Genomic DNA, 20,793 nt, shown 5'->3' with positions numbered 1-20,793 from the left:
TGCCTCCAGTGCCAGTAATCCTTTCTTAATAGGACCAAAACTATGCACAATACCAGGTGAGGCCTCACCTGTACAATTGTAACAATACTTCCCTATTTATAAACTCCAACTCATTTGCAATAATGACCGATACGTAACTTGCTTTCCTAACCACTTGCTGCACCTGTCTTTTGACTTTTTAGAGATTCGTGCACAATAGAACCATAGAAAACTACAGCACAGAAAACAGGCCATTCAGCCCTTCTAGTCTGTGCCAAAACATTATTCTGCTAGTCCCATTTACCTGCCCCCCAGCCCATACCCCTCCAGACCTCTCTCGTCCATGTATCTATCCAATTTATTCTTAAAAGTTAAGAGCGAGCCCGCATTTCCAACATCAAATAGCAGCCCATTCCACACTCCCACCACTCTTTGAGTGAAGAGTTCCCTCTAATGTTCCCCTAAACCTAAGCAAGAACACCTAGATTCCTCTGTACTTCACCGATCAGTAATCCTTCTCCAATTATGTAATAATCTGCTTTTGGATTCCTTTTATTGAGTTGACGACATAATATTGCTCTGTTTCTATTGAGAAATCTTAGTCCAGATTTTTTCTGTTTTTTTTTTAAATTTTTTTTTCTTTAGCTTAGTTTGGTTTGATATATTGTTTATAATTTTTCTTATTGTTTTGGGGATTTTTTTTCTTTCTTTTATATTTTATAATAAATCTTTTTCTTTTATATTATATTCACTAACAGATCGTTGGATCTACAGATTTTTTTTGTACTTTACTGTTCTTTATGATTATCCATGTCATGATTGTTCTCCTGATCTCTGTATTACATGTACAAACATTGATATATTAATCTGTATTAATTTGAAAACTAATAAAAAGATTGAAAAAGAAAGAAAGGATTCTTTTTATCAAACAGGAGAAGATTTTGTAATCTGATACAAAGAATGTTTGGAAATTATCCTCCAATGACACATTGTATTACTCTCAGAGAATTTTTGCCATGCAGACTGTAATGACATCACAGAGATTCCCTTTGGAAGCCTTTTGGAATGCTCTATATATAGCTGCACTGCATTCACACCAGTAGATACAGCAACCAGGGCATAACAATAAGAGGGAAGTGTCACAGTGTCAAAGGGACATGGATTTCAGTTAATTGGAAGAAGGATTAGAGCAGAGTTGGGAAAGATTATTTCACTGGCAGGCAGAAACCCTCACCATATTTAAAACATGCCTGGATGAGCACTTGAAGAGCCTTAACTTGCAGGGCTGAGGACCATGAGTGGGATTAACTTGGAGTCCATTTTGGCCAGCACAATCAGCCGAACAGTCTCCTGTGTTACATATTTCTATGATTTCTGAAAGCACTTAACAATTTCATTGCATGAATTGTTCAATGCTCTTCTGCATACCAATTCTTCCGTTAGACAAATAATACTGCACTTCTGTCTTTTCATTACTAGATTGCGAAAGGATCAACCAACTGTTTATTTCTGGAGATCTGGTCATTTCTTATACATTGCATCATTTTAATAGATGCCTTGTACCTTACAAAGTGGGACCCTGTACAATCTTTCTGTTAACAGCTAGATCATCCAAGTCTGACTATCCCTTCCTTTTATTAAATTTTAGTTTGTTCTTACAGTTGTAAACCCCAAACCCACAGCTCTGCATATTTCTAATCTTTCTTCCTGTCATATCGCTCTTTAATACATTGAACTTTACAGTGTCCAAACAGGGCAAGCAGTTTATTTGCTTTCAGCTTCTGTGAATTTGAAGCCTATTTTATTCAAGTTCTGTCTCTAGACATGCTATTTTGTCATAACCTAGATACTCACTCCAGCCCCACCACACCTTCAACCCAATGACTACAACAAAACCTAAGATTTCTCTTATTAAAATGAGAGTGTTTTCCCAATCCAAAGGAAGCTGCATTCCACAGTCCTGCCATTCTTCCCACTACTGCCCTGCCCCCCCCACCCCCACAGTTCCCCATCCGACTTCTACCCAGGAACCCCAGAGCCCAGCAGTGATGGTCCACATGAGCAACAGCTAAGTTGTTCCCCATACAGACCTCAGTCAGGCAGGTTACTAATTGCTAGTCCACAGTCCCAGAACATTTAGCTCCTTCTGCTCTAAGAGGTTACTGGAGAGTGACACAGCTCCTAAGTTTGAGAAGAAATGACTGATTACAGCCATGTGGCAACCTCTAAGGGTTCCAGTCCTGTATGCTCTTCCTTGTCTGTTTACTGTGACTCACATGATGCCAACTCAACTAGATCAGTGGCCTCATCCTTTAGGTTGGATGCAACTATGTAGGCTATGGGCTGCAATAAGGTGTTTTCCAGCAAGTACATTAGGAATAAAGTAATAGGCTCTGTGACCCTTTGGACTTGTTTTGCCTTGCAAGCAGACCATTTCTGATCTCGTGCCTCAGTCCTCTCTGCCACCTGATTCCCAATTCCCTTTATGTCCATTAAGTTATCTTATGTACTTTTAAATGTCATCGACTGAGAATCATGGCTGGTGGTGGCACAGAGATCAATGACGTTGACTGTGCAATCATTCAAATCCTTTTTCTCACATCCGACTTCTCATCATACTATTGTTCCTTCTCGCAAGGCTTAGAGGGATATGGAATTAATGCAGGGAAATGGGATTACTATATTGTGCTCAGTTCTGGTCGTATTGTGCTCAGATCTGGTCGCCTCACTACAGGAAAGATGTGGAAGCCATAGAGAGGGTGCAGAGGAGATTTACAAGGATGCTGCCTGGAATGCGGAGCATGCCTTATGAAAGCAGGTTGAGGGAACTCAGCCTTTTCTCCTTGGAGAGACGGAGGATGAGGGGGGACCTGATTGAGGTGTATAAGATGATGAGAGGTATTGATAGGGTAGATAGTCAGAGGCTTTTCCCCAGGGCTGAATTGGTGGCCACGAGAGGACATAGGTTTAAGGTGCTGGGGAGTAGATATAGAGGAGATGTCAGGGGTAAGTTTTTTACTCAGGGAGTGGTGAGTGCGTGGAATGGGCTGCCGGAAACGGTGGTGGAGGCTGATACGATAGGGTCTTTCAAGAGACTGTTAGATAGGTATATGGAGCTGAGTAAAATAGAGGGCTATGGGTAAGCCTAGTAATTTCTAGGGTAGGGACATGTTCTGCACAGCTTTGTGGGCCAAAGGGCCTGAATTGTGCTGTAATTGTTCTATGTTCTATATGATCAGCATAAACGTGGTGGGTCTGTTTCTATGCTGTACAACTCTATGGTTCTAATTAACATATAATGTCAACCTTATTTGCTGCTGCCCTCATCAAGGTTAGACCCACTGTACTTTCTCTTTGCAGATATGAGAACATAAGAACATAAGAAATAGGAGCAGGAGGAGGCCATCTGGCACGTCGAGTCTGCTCTGCCATTAAGACCATGGCTGATCTGGCCGTGGACTCAGATCCACCTACCTGCCTTCTTCCCATATTCCTTAATGCCCCTACTATGCAAAAGTCAATCTAACTGTGTCTTAAATATATTTAATGAGGTAGCCTCTACTGCATCCCTGGGCAGAGAATTCCACAGATTCACTACTCTTTCATAATTTTCTTGATTATGAAAATCCCTTTCATAATTTTATATATTTCTATAAGATCCCATCTCATTCTAATGAATTCCAGCGAGTATAGTCCCAGGTGACTCAATATCTCCTCATAGGCTAACCCCCTCATCTCCAGAATCAACCTGGTGAACCTCCTCTGCATCGCCTCCAAAGACTTTATATCTTTCCTCAAGTAAGGAGACCAGAAATGCATGCAGTACTCCAGGTCCGGCCTCACCGGTACCCTGTACAGTTGCAGCATAACCTTCCTGCTCCTAAATTCAATCCCTCCAGCAATGAAGGCCAACATTCCATCTGCCTTCTTGATAACTTGTTGCACCTGCAAACCAACCTTTAGCAATTCATGCACAAGAATGCTGCAATCTTTCACCATTTAACTAATAATTTGATCTTCTATTTTTCCTTCCAAAGTGGATGATTTTGCATTTACCAACATTGTACTCCATCTGCCAGACCCTTGCCCACTCACTTAACCTATCTATATCTCTCTGCAGACTCTCCGCATCCTCTGCACAATTTGATTTTCCACTCAATTTATTGTCATCAGCAAACTTAGATACACTACACTCGGTCCCCTCTTCCAAATCGTTAATGTGTATCGTGAACAGCTGCAAGCCCAGCACCAACCCCTGTGGCACCCTGCTCACCATTGATTGTCAACCAGAGAAACACCCATTTATCCCAACTCTCTGCCTCCTACTGGTTAACTAATCCTCTATCCATGCTAATATATCACCCCCAACTCCATGCATCCTTATCTTATAGATAAGTCTTTTATGTGGCACCTTATCAAGCACCTTGTGGAAATCCAAGTATACAAATCCACCTGTTGCCCTCTATCCCGGAAGGAGATAGAAGGAGCCCGGCAGTCGTTGGAGCAGCAGGTCCCTTTCAGGTCGGGTGAGTGTATTTCAAAAGCTTGTGTGTTTCGCGGGCTTTTCTTTTACAGAAGGAGCCCAGTAGCCGTTGGAGCAGCAGTTCCCTTTCAGGTCCGGCGAATGTATTTCAAAAGCTTAATAAGTGGAGGGCAACTGAAGGGTTAAACAGAATGTTGAGTGCTTGATTATTGGGAGTGTGTACTTGAGGTAATTGGCAGGGACAAATATAAGGAGGAGTAACTGAAGAGGAGTGGCCCAGGGTAAGAGTGGAGTTTTGAGGCTTTGGTGAACAGAGGCTGAGGAAGAGCTTGCTCCCAGAAAGGTAAGGCTGGTAAGTTCCTTTAATTTAATTAGCTTAGGAGTAGGTTGTGATGGCAGCAGCTAGGGTGGTTGTGTGCTCTGTATGCAGTATGTGGGAAGTCAGGGACAGCACACTTGTCCCTGATGACTATACCTGTAAAAGGTGCATTCAGCTGCAGCTCCTGACAAACTGAGTTAGGGAACTGGAGCTGGATGAACTCTAGATCATTTGTGAGGCAGAGCCAGAAATAGACAGGTGTTTCAGGGAGATAGTCACCCCTAAAAGTCAGGAGGCAGATAGCTGGGTGACTGTCAGGAAAGGAAAGGGGTATAGACTGAAAGAGCAGAGCACCCCTGTGGCTGTTCCCATCAACAATAAGTATACCATTTTGGATACTGCTGGTGGGGATGACCTACCAGGGACAAACTGCAGTGGTTGGCCATCTGGCACTGAGATGGGACCCTCAGCTCAGAAAGGAAGGAGGGAAAAGAAGACAGTAGTGATAGGGGAATTTGATAGTTAGGGGGACAGATAGGAGGTTGTGTGGGAGAGATCAAGAATCCTGGATGGTCTGTTGCCTCCCTGGTGCCAGGGTCTGCGATATCTCAGATTGAGCTCTCGATATTCTCAGGAGGGAGGGTGAGCAGCCGGATGTCATGGTCCATGTAGGGACCAATGATGTGGATAGGAAAGAGAAGGAGGTCCTGCAAAGAGTTTAGAGAATTAGGTGCAAAGTTGAAGGACAGGACCTCCAAGGTTGCAATCTCAGGATTGCTACCTGTGCCACAAGCTAGTGAGGCCAGAAATAGGAGGATCATGCAGCTAAATATGTGGCCAAGGAATTGGTGCAGGAGGGAGGGCTTCATGTTTCTAGACAATTGGGCTTTGTTCCAGGGAAGGTGGGACCTGTTCTGACAGGATGGTTTTCACCTGAACTGGAGGGGGACTAACATACTTGTGGGTAGGTTTGCTAGTGCTGCTCTGGGGGGTTTAAACTAGATTTGCAGGGGGAGGGGAACCAGAGTGTTAAAGCAGATAATGAGGTGGAGGAGGAAGTCATGCAAGGACTGCAGGTATTGACAGAAATCAAAGGTTTGTACGTGATTGAAATGTTCTCAGTGCATCTATTTCAATGCAAGAAGTATTGTAGGTAAGGCAGATGAGCTTAGGGTGTGGATTGGCACGTGGGATCATCTCATTATTGCTATTATTGAGACTTGGATGCAGGAGGGGTAGGATTGGCAGCTTAATGTACTGGGGTTCTGTTGTTTCAGATGTGATAAAGGGGGAGCAGTGGCATTACTAGTCAGGGAAAATATCACAGCTGTGCGTAGACAGGACAGCCCGGAGAACTCATCTACTGACTCCATATGGGTGGAGCTGAGGAATAGGAAAGATATGGCCACACTAATAGGGTTGTATTATAGACCACCCAATAGTCAGAAGGAATTGGAGGAGCAAATCTGTAGTGAGATAACAGACCGATGTAAGAAACAAAGTTGTAATAGTAGGGGAGTTTAACTTTCCACACATTGACCAGGACTCCCACACTGTAAAAGGGCTGGATGGCTTGGAATTTGTCAAATTTGTTCAGGGAAGTTTTCTAAATCAATATATAGAGGTACCAATGAGAGAATTCAATACTTGATCTCCTATTAGGGAACCAGACAGGTCAGGTGACAAGTTTGTGTAGGTGAGCATTTTGGGTCCAGTGACCATAATGTCAATAGTTTCAAGTTAATTATGGATAAGGACAGGTCTGGTCCTCGGGTTGAGGTTCTAAATTGGAGAAAGGCCAATTTTCTGGAAATGAGAAAGGATCTAGGAAGAGTGGATTGGGATTAGTTGTTTTCTGGCAAGGATGTGCTCAATAAGTGGAAGGCCTTCAAAGGTGAAATTTTGAAAGTGCAGAGTTTGCATGTTCCTGCCAGGATTAAAGGCCAAAGTTAACAAGCAGAGTGAACCTTGGTTTTCAAGGGATATTGCGATCTGGTTAAGAAAGGTGTATAGCAGGTATAGGTAATCAGGAACAAATGAGGTACTTGAGTATAGAAAAAGTAAGAAAATACTAAAGGAAATCAGGAAGAGAAAAAAGACATGAGGCTGCTTTGGCGGATAATGTGAAGGTAAACCCAAAGGGTTTCTACAAGTATATGGAGAGTAAAAGGATAGTAAGGGACAAAATTGGTCCCCTAGAAGATCAGTGATCATCTGTGTGTGGAGTGTCAGGAGATGGGGAGATCTTAAACAGTTTTTTTTGCATCAGTATTTACTCAGGAAACTGGCATAGTGGATATGGAAGGAAGGGAAACAGGCAATAGTGTCACGGAACATATAGAGATTAAAGAGGAGGAGGTGCTTGCTGCTTTACAGCAAATAAAGGTAGATAAATCCCTGGGCCTGATAAGATATTTCCTTGGACATTGAGAGGGACTAGTGTAGAAATTGCAGAGGCCCTGGCAGATATATTTAAAATGTCCTTAGCCACAGGTGTGGTGCCAGAGGACTGGAGAGTAGCTCATGTAATTCTGTTTAAAAAAGGATCTAAAAGTAAACCAGGTAATTACAGGCCAGTGAGCCTGACATCAGTAGTGGGTAAACTATTGGAAGGTGTTCTGAGAGATCGGATATACAAGTATTTGGACAGCCAAGGGCTGATTAGGGATAGTCAGCATAGATTTGTGCATGGTAGATCATGTTTAATGAATCTTGTGGAGTCTTTCGAGGAGGTTACCAAGAAAGTAGATAAAGGAAAGACTGTGGATGTTGTCTACATGGACTTTAAGGCCTTTGACAAGGTCCCACATGGGAGGTTAGTTCAGAAGGTTCAGACACTAGGTATCCATGGAGAGGCTGTAAACTGGATTTGAAATTGGCTGTGTGGGAGAAGACAGTGGTAGTGGATGATTGTTTCTCAGACTGGAGGCCTATGACTAGGTGTGCTTTAGGGATCTGTGCTGGGGGCCATTGTCATCTAGATCATTGATATAGACAACAACCTACAATGTGGTAAATTGGATCAGCAAGTTTGCTGATGATACTAAGGTTGGAGGTGTAGTGGACAGTGAGGGAGGCTTTCAAAGCTTGCAGAGGGATCTAAACCAACTGGAAGAATGGGCCAGAAAATGGCAGATGGAATTTAGTGCAGACAAGTGAGGTGTTGCATTTTGGAAGGACAAATCAAGGCAGGACGTACACAGTAAATGGTAGGGCACTGAGGAGTACGGAGGAACAAAGGGATCTGGGAGTTCAGATACATAATTCCCTGAAAGTGGTGTCGCAGGTAGACAGTTGTAAAGAAGGCATTTGGCATCCTGGCATTCTTAAATCAAAGAATTGAGTATAGGAGTTGGGATGTTATGGTGAGGTTGTATAAGATATTGGTGAGGCCAAATTTGGAGTACTGTGTGCAGTTCTGGTCACCTCACTATAGGAAGGCTATTTGAAAGAATGCAGAGGAGACTTACTAGAATGTTGCCAGGTCTTCAGGAGTTGAGTTACAGGGGAAGACTGAACAGGTTAGGACTTTATTCCTTGGAGTGCAGAAGAATGAGGGGAGATTTGATATAGGTTTACAAAATTGAGGGGTATAGACAGAGTTAATGCGAGTAGGCTCTTTCCACCTAGATTAGGAGAGAAGTAAGAGGACATGGCTTTAGGATGAAAGGGGAAAAGTTTAGGGGGAACTTCTTCACTCAGTGGTGGGAGTATGGAATGGGCTGCCATCTGATGTAGTGAATGCAGGCTCACTCTTGAGTTTTAAGAATAAATTGGATAGATACATGGACAAGAGAGGTCTGGAGGGTTATGGACTGGGTGCAGGTAAATGGGACTAGCAGAATACTGTTTTGGCACAGACTAGAAGGGCCAGATGGCCTATTTTCTGTGCTGTAGTGTTCTGATTCTATTCTATCCACTGCACTCATTATATCCTCAAAGAACTCCAGTAAGCCCTTCCTGAATCCATGTTACATCTGCCTGATGGAACCATTTCTCACCAGATGTCTCACTACTTCCTTAATGATAGCTTCAGGCATTTTCCTGACTACAGACATTAAGCTAACTGGCCTACAGTTACCTCCCTTTTGCCTACATACTTTTTAAACAGTGGTGTGACATCTGCTGTCTTCCAATCTGCCAGGACCTGCTCAGTACAGAGAATTTTGGTAAATTATGACATGCCTCTACTATAACTTTTGCCATTTCTTTCAGTACCCTGGGATGCATCCCATTAGGACCAGGGGACTTGTCTACCTTTAGGCCCACCAGTTTGCTCATCACTGCCTCTTTAGTGACAGTGATTATATAGAGGTCCTCACCTCCCATCACATCCATAACATCACTTTGGCATGTTAGATGTGTCCTCCACTGTGAAGACCAACACAAAATAGTCATTCAGGGTCTCGGCCATTTCCACATTACCCAGTATTAATTCGCCTTCTCAACTTCCAAGGGACCTACATTCACATTAGCCACCCTTTTCCACTTTATATAATTATAAAAACTTTACTATCTGTTTTTATATTTTGTTAATTTACTTTCATAATCTATCTTCCCTTTCCTTATTGCTTGCTTAGTGGTTCTTTGTTGCTTTTTAAAGTTTTCCCAATCTTCCAGTTTCCCACTACTCTTGACTACTTTGTATGCATGAGCTTTTAGTTTGAGGGCTGCCTTTTATTTCCTTAGTTATCCAAGGTTGGCTCTCCCTACCCTTACTGTCCTTGCTTTTAACTAGAATATACTTTTGTTGAGCACTGGAAAAATCTCTTTGAAAGTCTTCCACTGTTCCTCAACTGCCCCACCATATAGCCTATGTTTCCAGTCTATGCTAGCTAACTCCTCCCTCATCCCATTGTAGTCTCCCTTAGGCATAATACACTGGTTTTAGATCAAACTATTGCACCCTCCATTATATAGCTGAGAACTTTCAGCTACCTCCATCACATATTGTGAGCAGGTAGACAATGAAAGAGGAGGCCACCCAGCATCTATCACAGTAAGCTCAGATATTGGTAGAGATATCAGAATAGGGCTCTGTAGGTGCCAAATCGGATAGTAGTCTTATGGGATAAGCCTCCCTGGCCAGGTCTATTATTGTCTCTTCCTCCTTTAGTTCCCTCCTTCAAGAAGGGCTTGTCTTTGGATCCTATCCTCCTGCTCCCAATCATATTAGAAGCCAATTTGGCTGGGTCTGCACCAAATCAAAATTGCACATGGACCAGCATCACCAATTGCCTACTCTGCAGAGAACACAGCATCATGCAATTACATTTGATAAATAATGCAAGGTATATCATGCTGTAATTCTGAAGCACAATCATAATTCTACATCAAAAAATGTGGACCTTGCAGCATACTGACAAAATGATCTGACCAATCCAATTTCTAGGTCAGCAACTTTAAAACCAAGGACAAAAGCAATGGCAAAACCAATTTATCATCTGTTCACATCAGTATCCAATATTGTAACATTAATTATACAACACATTCACTAAAATACTGGTGAGCAAACTCCATGTGGGCAAAAGTTTGCTTCTCTATTATGTCTTCAAAATATTACATCAGATTTTCTCACTAAATGAAAATGGGAGTATAAGATTAAGATATGTGAAGGAACATAAGACCTTTGATCTATAAGGTACACTAAGTGATCTTAGAACATCCCAAAGTGTTTTACAACCAACATGTAGTCACTGTCATGATTACAGGAATTGTCACTGTTAGTGTGCTTGTAGCAAAACCCCACAAATATTAACAGGTTGATAACCAGATTAAAAATGAGCTGCTGGAGGAACTTGGGGTTGAGTCCCTTCATCTGGACTGAAAGTACAGGGTCTTTGTTTGGACTGAAAAGTCTAAAAGACTGAAACAGCAACAGTCTGTTTCCCTCCACAAATGTTGCCTGCCCAGCTGAGTTCCCCCAGTAGCTAATTTTTTTTGCTCCAGATTCCAGCATCTGCAGTCTCTTGTGCCTCCTTAACAACCTGACAACCTGCTCCAGTGATGCTTGTTACAGGGTAAATGTGGCTAGGGCACAGTGAAGAGGTCTCCTACTCTTCTTGCATCTTTAATGTCCACCTGAGAGATTAGGTGGGGCTTAGGTGAGCCTAAATTTTGTGCTCAAATATAGCTGCTGGGGATAAACTTTGGCAAGTCCCAAGTTCATGAAACTCATGCAGGACAAACTGTAGTGTGCCTACCACTACAGCTGTTCCTTCAGGAGAACTTTTCAGGCAATAGGATTGAAGTCCAAAAGAGGAGTAAAATAAAAAGCAACCAAAGAGTTATGAACAACTGAGCTCTACTGGACTGAACCTTGTTTCCATTTTTTACATTCAAAGTTTCTCAAGTAACCAATTTTCTTTAGGAAGTAAATGTACCTGAAACACTTATTTAACAAGTCATATTAACTCCTGTCTTAGTATCCATTGATAAAGGTCATTAGTGAATCCAGTATAAAAATCTGGAAAAAATCTAATTTTCTCTTATCTGGTCTGCTAAGTGTTTAAAAACAAAACAGAGGCAACTCTAAGAACTTTGAAAAGGGTTGCTCCAATTACTTGTTTATTCATTATGTGCAATGCATTAAAATACAGCTTGTATTGCAAATGGCCAGGTCTGTTATGTGCATGTTTATTAAATGCATGTTGAACACTAAGTACCTTTATATGAAGTGAGCTATATTGTTTGGATTGAAAATAATTGCATCAATTCTTGATGTAGGTTTGAAAGGCTGCCCTCCCAGTACATCATGAATGAGAAAAGATGCATTTTTATAGTAAGTCACTCTCTCAAGGTACATCAAAGTACTTCATTGTCAATGTATTGCCTCTCAAGTATAGTCCTTGTTGCTTTGTAAGGAAGAGATGAGTAGGTTCCATTTTGAAGAGTTGTATTGATTCATATAGACTGGCTGCCAGTATTTGAGTAAGTGTGTTGTATAATTAATGTTACATTTAGCTTAAGGAGTGTGATTGTGTCCTGGACCAAATAGTCTGCACAATGCTTCCCCATGATCTATAGCTAGGACAACAGCAGAACAACAGACAAATTTCTTCATGATTCAGACACAAAGCAGATGTTTCTTCCAGATCTCAATGGTCTCCATATACTTCTGCTATAGTTGAGATCTACTACTTTCCCAATATCACTATCAAACTTTGTTTTTATTTAATGTTGATTTATATAAAGTACACTTAAGTAAATTAGTTAAAACAAAGCAAATAAACTTTGTTTTAACTAATTTGTCAATCTACTGTTGTGGATTGAACATGGGTGTGTTTTAGATGCCATCACTCACCTCTTCAAGAACATCGGCTAGCTTGCTGAGTATTTCTTCTGAAATGTTTTGGAATGTTGGAACACTGGAATAAAAGAAGGTTCCTTCATTAGCCACTTGCTATTTAACAAGACTATAAGCTACCTGCCATTAGTCAAACATAGATCTAAACATAAAGTGGGACAGTGGAATAAATAGTCATACAATTCTTATTGACAAAAAATCATTGACCTAGAATCTTAACCCTGTTTATCTCTCTTCACATGATGTCTGGCCTGCTGAATACTTAAAGCATTTTTGCATTTTATACCCTTATCTTGGCTTTGTCATTGCCATCATCAGTACAATATAAAAGTCAAAGCAAGGCACTCTTCTTGGCTTGTTTCAAAACTAAAATTCATTTATTATTTCTAATCTAATTTAAAGGGCAGGAACTCAACTCATTCAGTTTTTAAAGAAAATAATCCTCAGAGGTTCCTTTTGACCTAACTTTGTTCCTCTAGAATGAACCTATATCAATCTATTTGTTTAATCAGCCAAGGACTTTTTGTACAAAAATAAAGCTATTTGTGGGTGCATTTATACTGTCACTTTCACATTGGAGTGAAGCAGTTTGAATGTGCCTCAATGGTAACACAGCAATAAAACAAAAGAGGCTGTTACAGCTGCCATAAAAGTTTAAGAGATGAGACTACTTCTGAATTTGCATCATGTGCAGTGTAACTCAAGCTTGCTTCTTTGAATAAGGAATGGCATAAGATAACACAAGGTAGTGAAAAGATACCACCAATATCGTCTCCAACAAAATCCTCAATTCACTGCAGGGTAAGAGAACAAACATCAATGTCATCTCCCATGCCAACATCCCCAGCATTGAGATCTTTGTTACACTCAATCAGCTCCTTTGGACAGGCAGTGCTATCCATATGCCTGATTCCCAGAACTAACATTCTACTTCAGTTATGGGAGGAAATTACTAGGTGGACAGAGGGAAAGTATGAAGGATGTGTTCCTTGAAGTGCAACTTTCCCACTGACTTGGGAATCCCTGGCCTATGACTACACAAAATGGAGAAGAAAAATTCAGGATGGTATTGAACTTTAAGTCCATGCATTGGGAGCACACAGTAGCCCTACTTAAGTGGTGGAAATCTCTCAGGGACATGTCACCCACCCCATCAGCCACCATCTGCCCATTTATGGAAGGGTCTGTGGTTCCCACATTTGCCTCATCAGCCACAAACTGGAGTGGAAGCAAATCATCCTCCTTCCTGAGGGACTACATAGGAAGAAGATCATATTAGGGCAGTGGGACACTATAAACAGTATCAATTTCCCAACACTAGCACCAGGGATAAAAACAGAAAATGCTGGTAATACGCAGCAGTTCTGGCCACATTTTTGTGAAGAGAAAGAGTTAATGTTAACATTTCAGAACCTTCATCACAGCTCAGGTCTTTGACTTGAAACAATAGCTCTGTTTCCCTTCGCAAAGATGCTGCCTGACCTGCTGAGTATTTCCAAAATTTTGTTTTTTTACACTTGCAGCATCTGAAGTTTGTTTTTGCTTTTCAGTCACTAGTGCCAGGGCATGCAATTTAATAATGTGGGCTAGAAATTAAGGTGAGCATTATTATTTGAAGAATGTTTCTAATTGCTTGAGTTTATTTGGAAGTATTCAAATGCTTTTAAATATGACACTTTTAAAGCTCCTCAATAATTATATTCAACTTTTTAATAGTACATGGGTAGTATAGGCACACCTTAGTACAATAGTACAGGTATATGATAGGAAAGACAAAGGGATATGGGCTAACCACAGGCAAATAGGACGTGCTTAGGTAGGCAGATGGAGACGCAAGAGATTGCAGGTGCTGAAATCAAGCAAAAAAAACCAAACTGCTGGAAGAACTCAGCAGGTCAGGCAGCACCTGAGGAGGGAAATGGACAGTCAACATTTTGTCGAAACCCTTCATCTGGACTGTTCATTAGTGGATTGTCCATTTCCTAGCTTAGATGGGCATCTTGGTCAGCATGGATAAGTTGGGCTGAAGGGCCTGTTTCCATGCTATATAGCTCTATAACATTGTAGTTTTGAAATGTGAGTTTCTAAGTGTCAGAAATATTTCATGTTTTGACAACTTTAGAAAATGGCTAAGCTAGGGGTTGCATTTCTTCAGTTCTCTGGTTGGGTTTGATCTGCACCCCCAAACTCACCTCCAACCCCCAGCCCATGTGACTGGTTTTATGAATAGAAAGGATTGCGGCAGTGTGCAGCCTTGCTACTGACATTGGAACCAGCTTCACTCTCTTGCAGATGCTATAATGGTAAGTAGGAACTCAATCAGGAGATCAGCCTGAGCATAAAATCCAGGCTAAATGAATTGAGATATCAAGGGAAAGTAGTGATGACCAAATTGGAAAAGACAAAGCAAACTCTCAATTTGAATATTTAGTAAGGCATCTATTAGCATGCTGTTGTGAAATTGTTTCTGGCTTTCAATATCCAGTTTCCTGTCCCTCAATGAATGCATGTCACAAATAGCAAAATATTTTCTTTTCATTAAAATTGAGCATTAACAGGTTATGGAGTACAACCTTCCTGAATTACAAAATTAAGTTCCAACACTGCTGACCAAATTTGCATTATAAATCTAAAAAGTAATCAGTCATGAGGGTCACCATGCTCCCAGTCATGAAACTTCCATCAATCTGTCAATAAATAACATTTGACTAGTGCTCAGTGGAAATCCAAGCTTGCCATTTACAATAGCATGATGCAGTATTTACAATAGTTCTGGCTTCAAAAACAAATTAAAGACACAAATCTTCCAACTGATGTGGGGGGGGAAAAAAAACTAAAAAATGTACTCATTTTACATAAGATCATTACCTAACTTTTCACAACTGATTTGAGCCAGGAGTAGAAACTGTAAGGCTTGTTAACTTATTTGACCTACCCAACAACTAAAGTACAGTTGCCACCAAATCAAGGGAAGAAAATGAAAATTGGGGAGGGGGAGTTTGAGGAAGATTGTGTGCCTTCACAAGCCAGGATAGAACATAAAGAAGTGAAGGATGAAAGATAGATATTTGTCACACCAGAGTAAGTACCTTCTCTCCCAAACATTTTTAAAACTAATTTTACACCACACAATTGTTTATTCAGCTATGTGTGCAACAGAATGGAACTAAAGGTAGGATGAAAATTAGACTGTGCTGTCCCTTGTGTGGTCTGGAATAAATATTGGAAATAATTGCGTCCCTGATTGTATTATTCCATTCAGGGAGAGCGTCACTTGGCTCTCAATCCCGGCTTTGAAATAATTATGAAACAGAGACAGAATTTAATTTTAAATTGTCTTCAGATGTTGGAAGGAAGAAAATCTGTAAAGCTGACTGCTACCAATGCAAAATTTAGGCATCTGTTGTGGATGATCAGGTGCCAATGCATTATGCCAGATCTCTGCCCTGTTTCTTCATTTCTGGTTTTAACCCTGCTTGATATTGGCACAGCTTTGAAGTTGACACAAAATTGAGAGCTGGAGCACAGGTATAAAAATTAATTGAGGTAGCTAATGGAATGTTGACCTTGATTTCAAATGGATTAGAATAGAGGATGAAGCACTGCTTAAAATGTACAGAGTCTGTGAGCTGAAGTTCTGCATTTCCTTTCAAGAACTGTTCAACAGGAGCAACATATTGGTCTGAGCTGTTATGGTAGATTCATCAGTAATGATGCCAAGAGTTGAATTTTGAAGCCAGAGCACAAAATATAGCTTGTCCCACAATACCAATCATTGATGTGTTACAGTGGGCCTCATCTGGCCATCCATTCTGCATTCTAGTGATGTCAGCATTAAAGCCACACCCTTACCAAAAATTCTGTTCTTCAACTTGCAATGAGCCTGTAAAGTTAATTTTCTCCAATTTCAAAATGAGAATAATTCCATAATTTACATGAGAGATTCCTGGATTCCACTTCAATAAACAAAGGAAGTGAACCCCTCTGGGAAAACAAAATCCAATACATACTACAGTGGTGCAAAAAGAATTCTTAATGGAGTTATTTAGGAAAAAGGTTCAATTCCCAGAGAAGGATCACAATCAACATGTTCACCTTAAAAGCATTGTTGTAAATCAGCATGAGGAACAGTCAGTCTGAGAGTACACGTTTACTGTCATTGGAACAGGATAGCAAACCGCAGGATTAATTTATGGCTTGTGATCCTCTCCAGCACTGTCATTTTCAATGCATCTACTTGATGTGCAACAGGCCCAAAATTGGTCTGGATTTTATTTTTGCTGATAATTAAGTCACCTCAGAAGAATGGCTTCAAGGAAATTAGAATTTATTCTTTAAAAAATTCTTTTATACTTTAAAAAAAACTGGAGAAAAGAGTGAACCAACTGTATACAAATGTAATGTAATTTAGTTTGATTGTTAGAAACCTGGGAAAATAAGAGTGGAAGAAGGCCCTCTGGCCTTTCAGACCCACACTACCATTTAGCACAATTATGATTGAACATCTCTTTCAATACCCTGTACCCATTTCATCCCATATCCTTGATCCCTTCAGCATTAAGAAATATATCTGCCTCCTTATTGGGTATATTTAATGACTTGGCCTCCTTTGCCTTCTATGGTAGAGAATTCCACAAGTTTTCCACTGTCTGAGTGAAGAAATGTGTGTAGGGCAGCACGGGAGCACAGCAGTTAGCATGACGCTATTATAGCGCCAGTGATCAGGGTTCAATTCCCGTTGCTGTCTGTAAGGAGTTTGTATGTTCTCCCTGTGTCTGTGGGTTTCCTCCCAGTGCTCCAGTTTCCTCCCACATTCCAAAGATGTAAAGGTAGGTTAACATGGGTTTAAATGGGCAGTGTGGACTCATTGGGCCAGAAGGGTCTGTTACCATGCTGTAAATAAAGTTTTAAAATCTGTCCTGACCTTGGTTCTAAATGTTATACCCTGTATCCAGAGGCAGTGACTTATGGTTCTCTAGCTATCTGGAACATCTTCCCTGGATTTTGTCTATCTAGTATTGTTTGAATTTTCCTGGTTTCTGTGAGATGTCCCTCATTCTACTGAGCTCTAACGAATATAGGCCCAATCAGTCCTGCCATCCCAGGAATCAATCTAATAAATCTTTGTTGCACTCTGTCCATTGGAAAGGACATCTTTCCTTTGGTAAGAAGACCAGCATTTTGCATAAAGCTCCAGATAGGGTCTCACCAAGCAGCAAGATATTCTTATTCAAATCCTCAGCCAATGAAGGCCAACATACTATCTACCTCAAGTGCTTGCTCCACCTCAATGCTTGGTGTACAAGGACACTTGGGTCTCATTGCATCTACCCCTTCACCAATCAACCACCACTAGGATAGTAATCTGTCTTTCTGTTTTTGGAACCGTGGATAACTTCATATTTATTCATGCTAAATTCCATCTGTCATCCATTGCCCGCACACCCAACTTGTCTATGTAACATGACAGACTTTGTATCTGCTTCACAGCTTGCATTCCCCTGAAGCTTTATATCATCTGCAAACTTGGAGATGTCAAACCCAAGGGATTGCAGAATTTGTTGTTGTGGTCAGCTTTTTCTGGGGCTGAATTCTGACAAATAATTAATGAATTAGCCATTACAATTTCAAAATGAAAAGTTCTTTTGTTACTTGGCCAGATCTATTTTTAAAAATGCAAGACTGAAGACTAGCAAATAAGGCCATTGTGTGCAGGCGAAAATTACTTAACGAAAGTGAAAGCTTCACAGTCGTTGAAAACTACCTTGTGCAGACTCATTGAGGCTTTAAAAAAAACCCAGAATAGATATTTCGTAGCAGCAGGAGAAGAGGGTTCAAACATCAGGAAGTATTTCTTTCAATGGCTGGAAAATAGTTTGGAAATGTGTAGGGTAAGCTATACTTCAGAGGTTGAAAGATCCTTTGCAATTATCTTTCTTACATGGTCCCCACTATCAACCAACCACACCAAACAGTCTGAGTTGGAGACTCTGGTCCTTCCTGTGATCTCACTCAGTCTGAGGCTTTTGCTGTTCAGCAATTCAGGTGCACCAAAAATTCTCAGCGGATCCTGGATCGCTGGAAGAAGAGGTCACCTGCTGATGCGAGGGCCAGGATTCTTCTGCTCCCATTAGTGAGGGGGAGGTTTGGCAAAGGACCCTCTTCACTGGTGAGCTGGCTGCTGGAAGTCCATCTGCTCAGCAATGCCTGAGGAACTCTGCCTTTCAACCTGAAACATTGATAAACAGGCAATTATAGTGGGAACAGCCTCTACACTTGGGTTGGAACCAGGAAGACTCTTGAACGGACCTCTTATACGATAAAGATGAATTCTTGATCTCTCCATCTACCTCGTTGTGGCCCCTGCAGCTTATTTGTCTACCTGCACTGCACTTTCTCTGTAACTTTAAAACTATACTCTGCATTCTGTTATTGTTTTCCTTTTGTACTACCTTGATGTACTTGTGTATGGATGATCTGTCTATATGGCATCTAAACAAAGCTTTTCACTGATTCTGGGTACATGTGATAATCATAAACCAAATATCAAATATATTTTCACCCACACAATAGTAGAAATGTGAAATTGGCTCCCAAAAATACTGTCAATGCTGCAACAATTGAACTTCCTCAGATCTGGTTTGCAGCTGGAACCCTGTCTTTGTAGGCAAATGGGATTCCTTTATGCTTATGGCAAAATATGGTGAAACACTTGCCTAAAGTCCAGGAAGTATGGGGCCTTAAATGCTGTGACAATGTGCTAAAATGTCAGGAGATGACTAAAAACAACTAAAGTGAACTTTAAGATAAATTATTATGAAAACCTGTTAATATCTTGAAAGTGGAGATGTATCCAAAGGGTGAAAGGATGTCAATTCATTGGTCCACCCACAACAAATCACGTCTTCAACCACTCCTGCATTACTGCATTATCCTGACTTCTCTTCATTTGCATTCCATTTCCCCACATGTAAAGCCAAAGTAGCCACATGCAAACATTTCACTCACACACATAGCATCCTTGGTCTTTTTGGAACATTGTTTACTAATTTACTGGATTTTCCCCATGGATTCCTGTACCTATATGTTCAGTCTGCCTGTGAGCGGAAGCAGAGATGAATCCAAAGGGAGAACTGATGTTAATTCACTGCTCCACTCCTTACAAATCGCTGGTTCATCCAGTCCCAATTCATAGGATCAGCCAATCTCAATTTACAGGTTCACCTGGTCCCAATTCACAGGATCACCCAGTCCTGAATCACTGGATCATTCAGCCCCAATTCACTGAATCACGTAGTCCTGTTTCACTGAATCATCCTGTGACAACTCACTGAGTCACCTAGTCTCGATTCACTGAATTACACAGTTCAAATTCACTGAATCACCCAGTCCCAATTCAACAGATCACTCAATCCCAATGCACTTGATCACCCTGTTCCAATTTATTAGATAATCCAATCCCAATTCACTGGCCCATCCAGATCCAATTTATTGGATCACCCAGTCCTGATTCACTGGATCACCCAGTCTCAAGTCATACCTCCACCCAGTCACTATTTATTGGATCATAGCCTCAAATCACTGTACCATCAACTCAGCCACATCCTCTTGGTTTGGCACAAGGGTAACTAATTAACAAATGTGATTAGTGATCTTGCTAAGCTTTTAAAATGCTCAAAAGTGCACATTCTATTGAAGAAGATCATCTTCTGACAGCCCTGAAACCTCTCAAAATGCAAGTATAAATTGTCTGCTGTAATAAATCGAAATGATCAAGCAATGCTCTATTTCTTTGAGTTTGCATGAAAGATATAGGCCTAGGAATTCTTCCACGCTGGGAAAGCCAGGTCAAATATGTGTTGTGGTGGACCAATGCATGTTTTGTGTTAGGGTCTGTCACTGCAAAACTCTGTTGCACTCGAGACCCAAGGCTTCTCACACCATGGTAACTGCTTTGCATATTTAACACACAATAACCTTTCCACCATTTCCTCAATCATTGCAGAGTGAGCAGGGGAAAACAGATAGGTCACAGTTCAAAAATCAAAGGTCAGAATGGAGGGGGGCCCAGGTGAGTGAGGGAGGGTTGGGGAGAATGGACATTAGAGGTTGTATCAGGTCAAGTATGGGTTGCCACCACCTGCTTGGTGTGGTTGTGGTCTGAAATTGAGATGTAGTGATGAGCTGTGGGGGGAGTGGGTGGGGAATAGTTTGGCTGGGTTAGGCTATGCTGCTTGGGTCCAAGAGAGAAGTAAACTTTCAAGCTTAAAGGGCACCTACTTGCAACCAGTTCTCAGTGCTGGACCCAAGCAGGCCCCCTTTATGTTCTGCTGAAACAGGCCTCATATTCACAAGTAAGATAATGAGGTATGCAAGCACAAATGGATTTTGCACTCACTTTTAGGCATGCATTATATACCACTGCACATGTCCAGTAATCTCTGTACACCAGTCCTTCATTATAGTTAAATAATGCAGTTGGTGCAGGGCACATGTAAGGATTGCATGATATCATAAAATTTACATGTCACCAAGTTTTCAACATGTATATACAAGCTTTTGATTTTCTCCCCCTATATTTGCTGCAGTTTAAATCTACTGAAATGGGAGTACAGTATTGTAATATAAATGAGAAAGAAGATCTACTGATATGAAGATCTACTGATTTATTGTACTATAAGTGATAAGGGGATACACTAAACCTGA

General features: G+C 41.0%; 1 protein-coding gene across 3 annotated transcripts in view; it reads right to left on the bottom strand.

Annotated features, from left to right (window-relative positions):
* prkg1b (protein kinase cGMP-dependent 1b) overlaps positions 1 to 20,793 on the bottom strand; it is a 556,354-nt gene that overhangs the window by 206,278 nt on the left and 329,283 nt on the right. For all 3 annotated transcript variants that reach the window (XM_052027531.1, XM_052027532.1, XM_052027534.1), the window contains one exon: positions 12,085 to 12,148. In XM_052027531.1, the coding sequence (XP_051883491.1) occupies positions 12,085 to 12,148 (64 nt within the window). The remainder of the gene's footprint in view (positions 1 to 12,084; positions 12,149 to 20,793) is intronic.

Source organism: Pristis pectinata, chromosome 12, assembly GCF_009764475.1.
Source record: "Pristis pectinata isolate sPriPec2 chromosome 12, sPriPec2.1.pri, whole genome shotgun sequence".
In the NCBI taxonomy this organism is placed as follows: Eukaryota; Metazoa; Chordata; class Chondrichthyes; order Rhinopristiformes; family Pristidae; genus Pristis; species Pristis pectinata.
The sequence above is the reverse complement of the archived record's forward strand: the minus strand, read 5'-3'. Positions and strand labels throughout refer to the sequence as shown.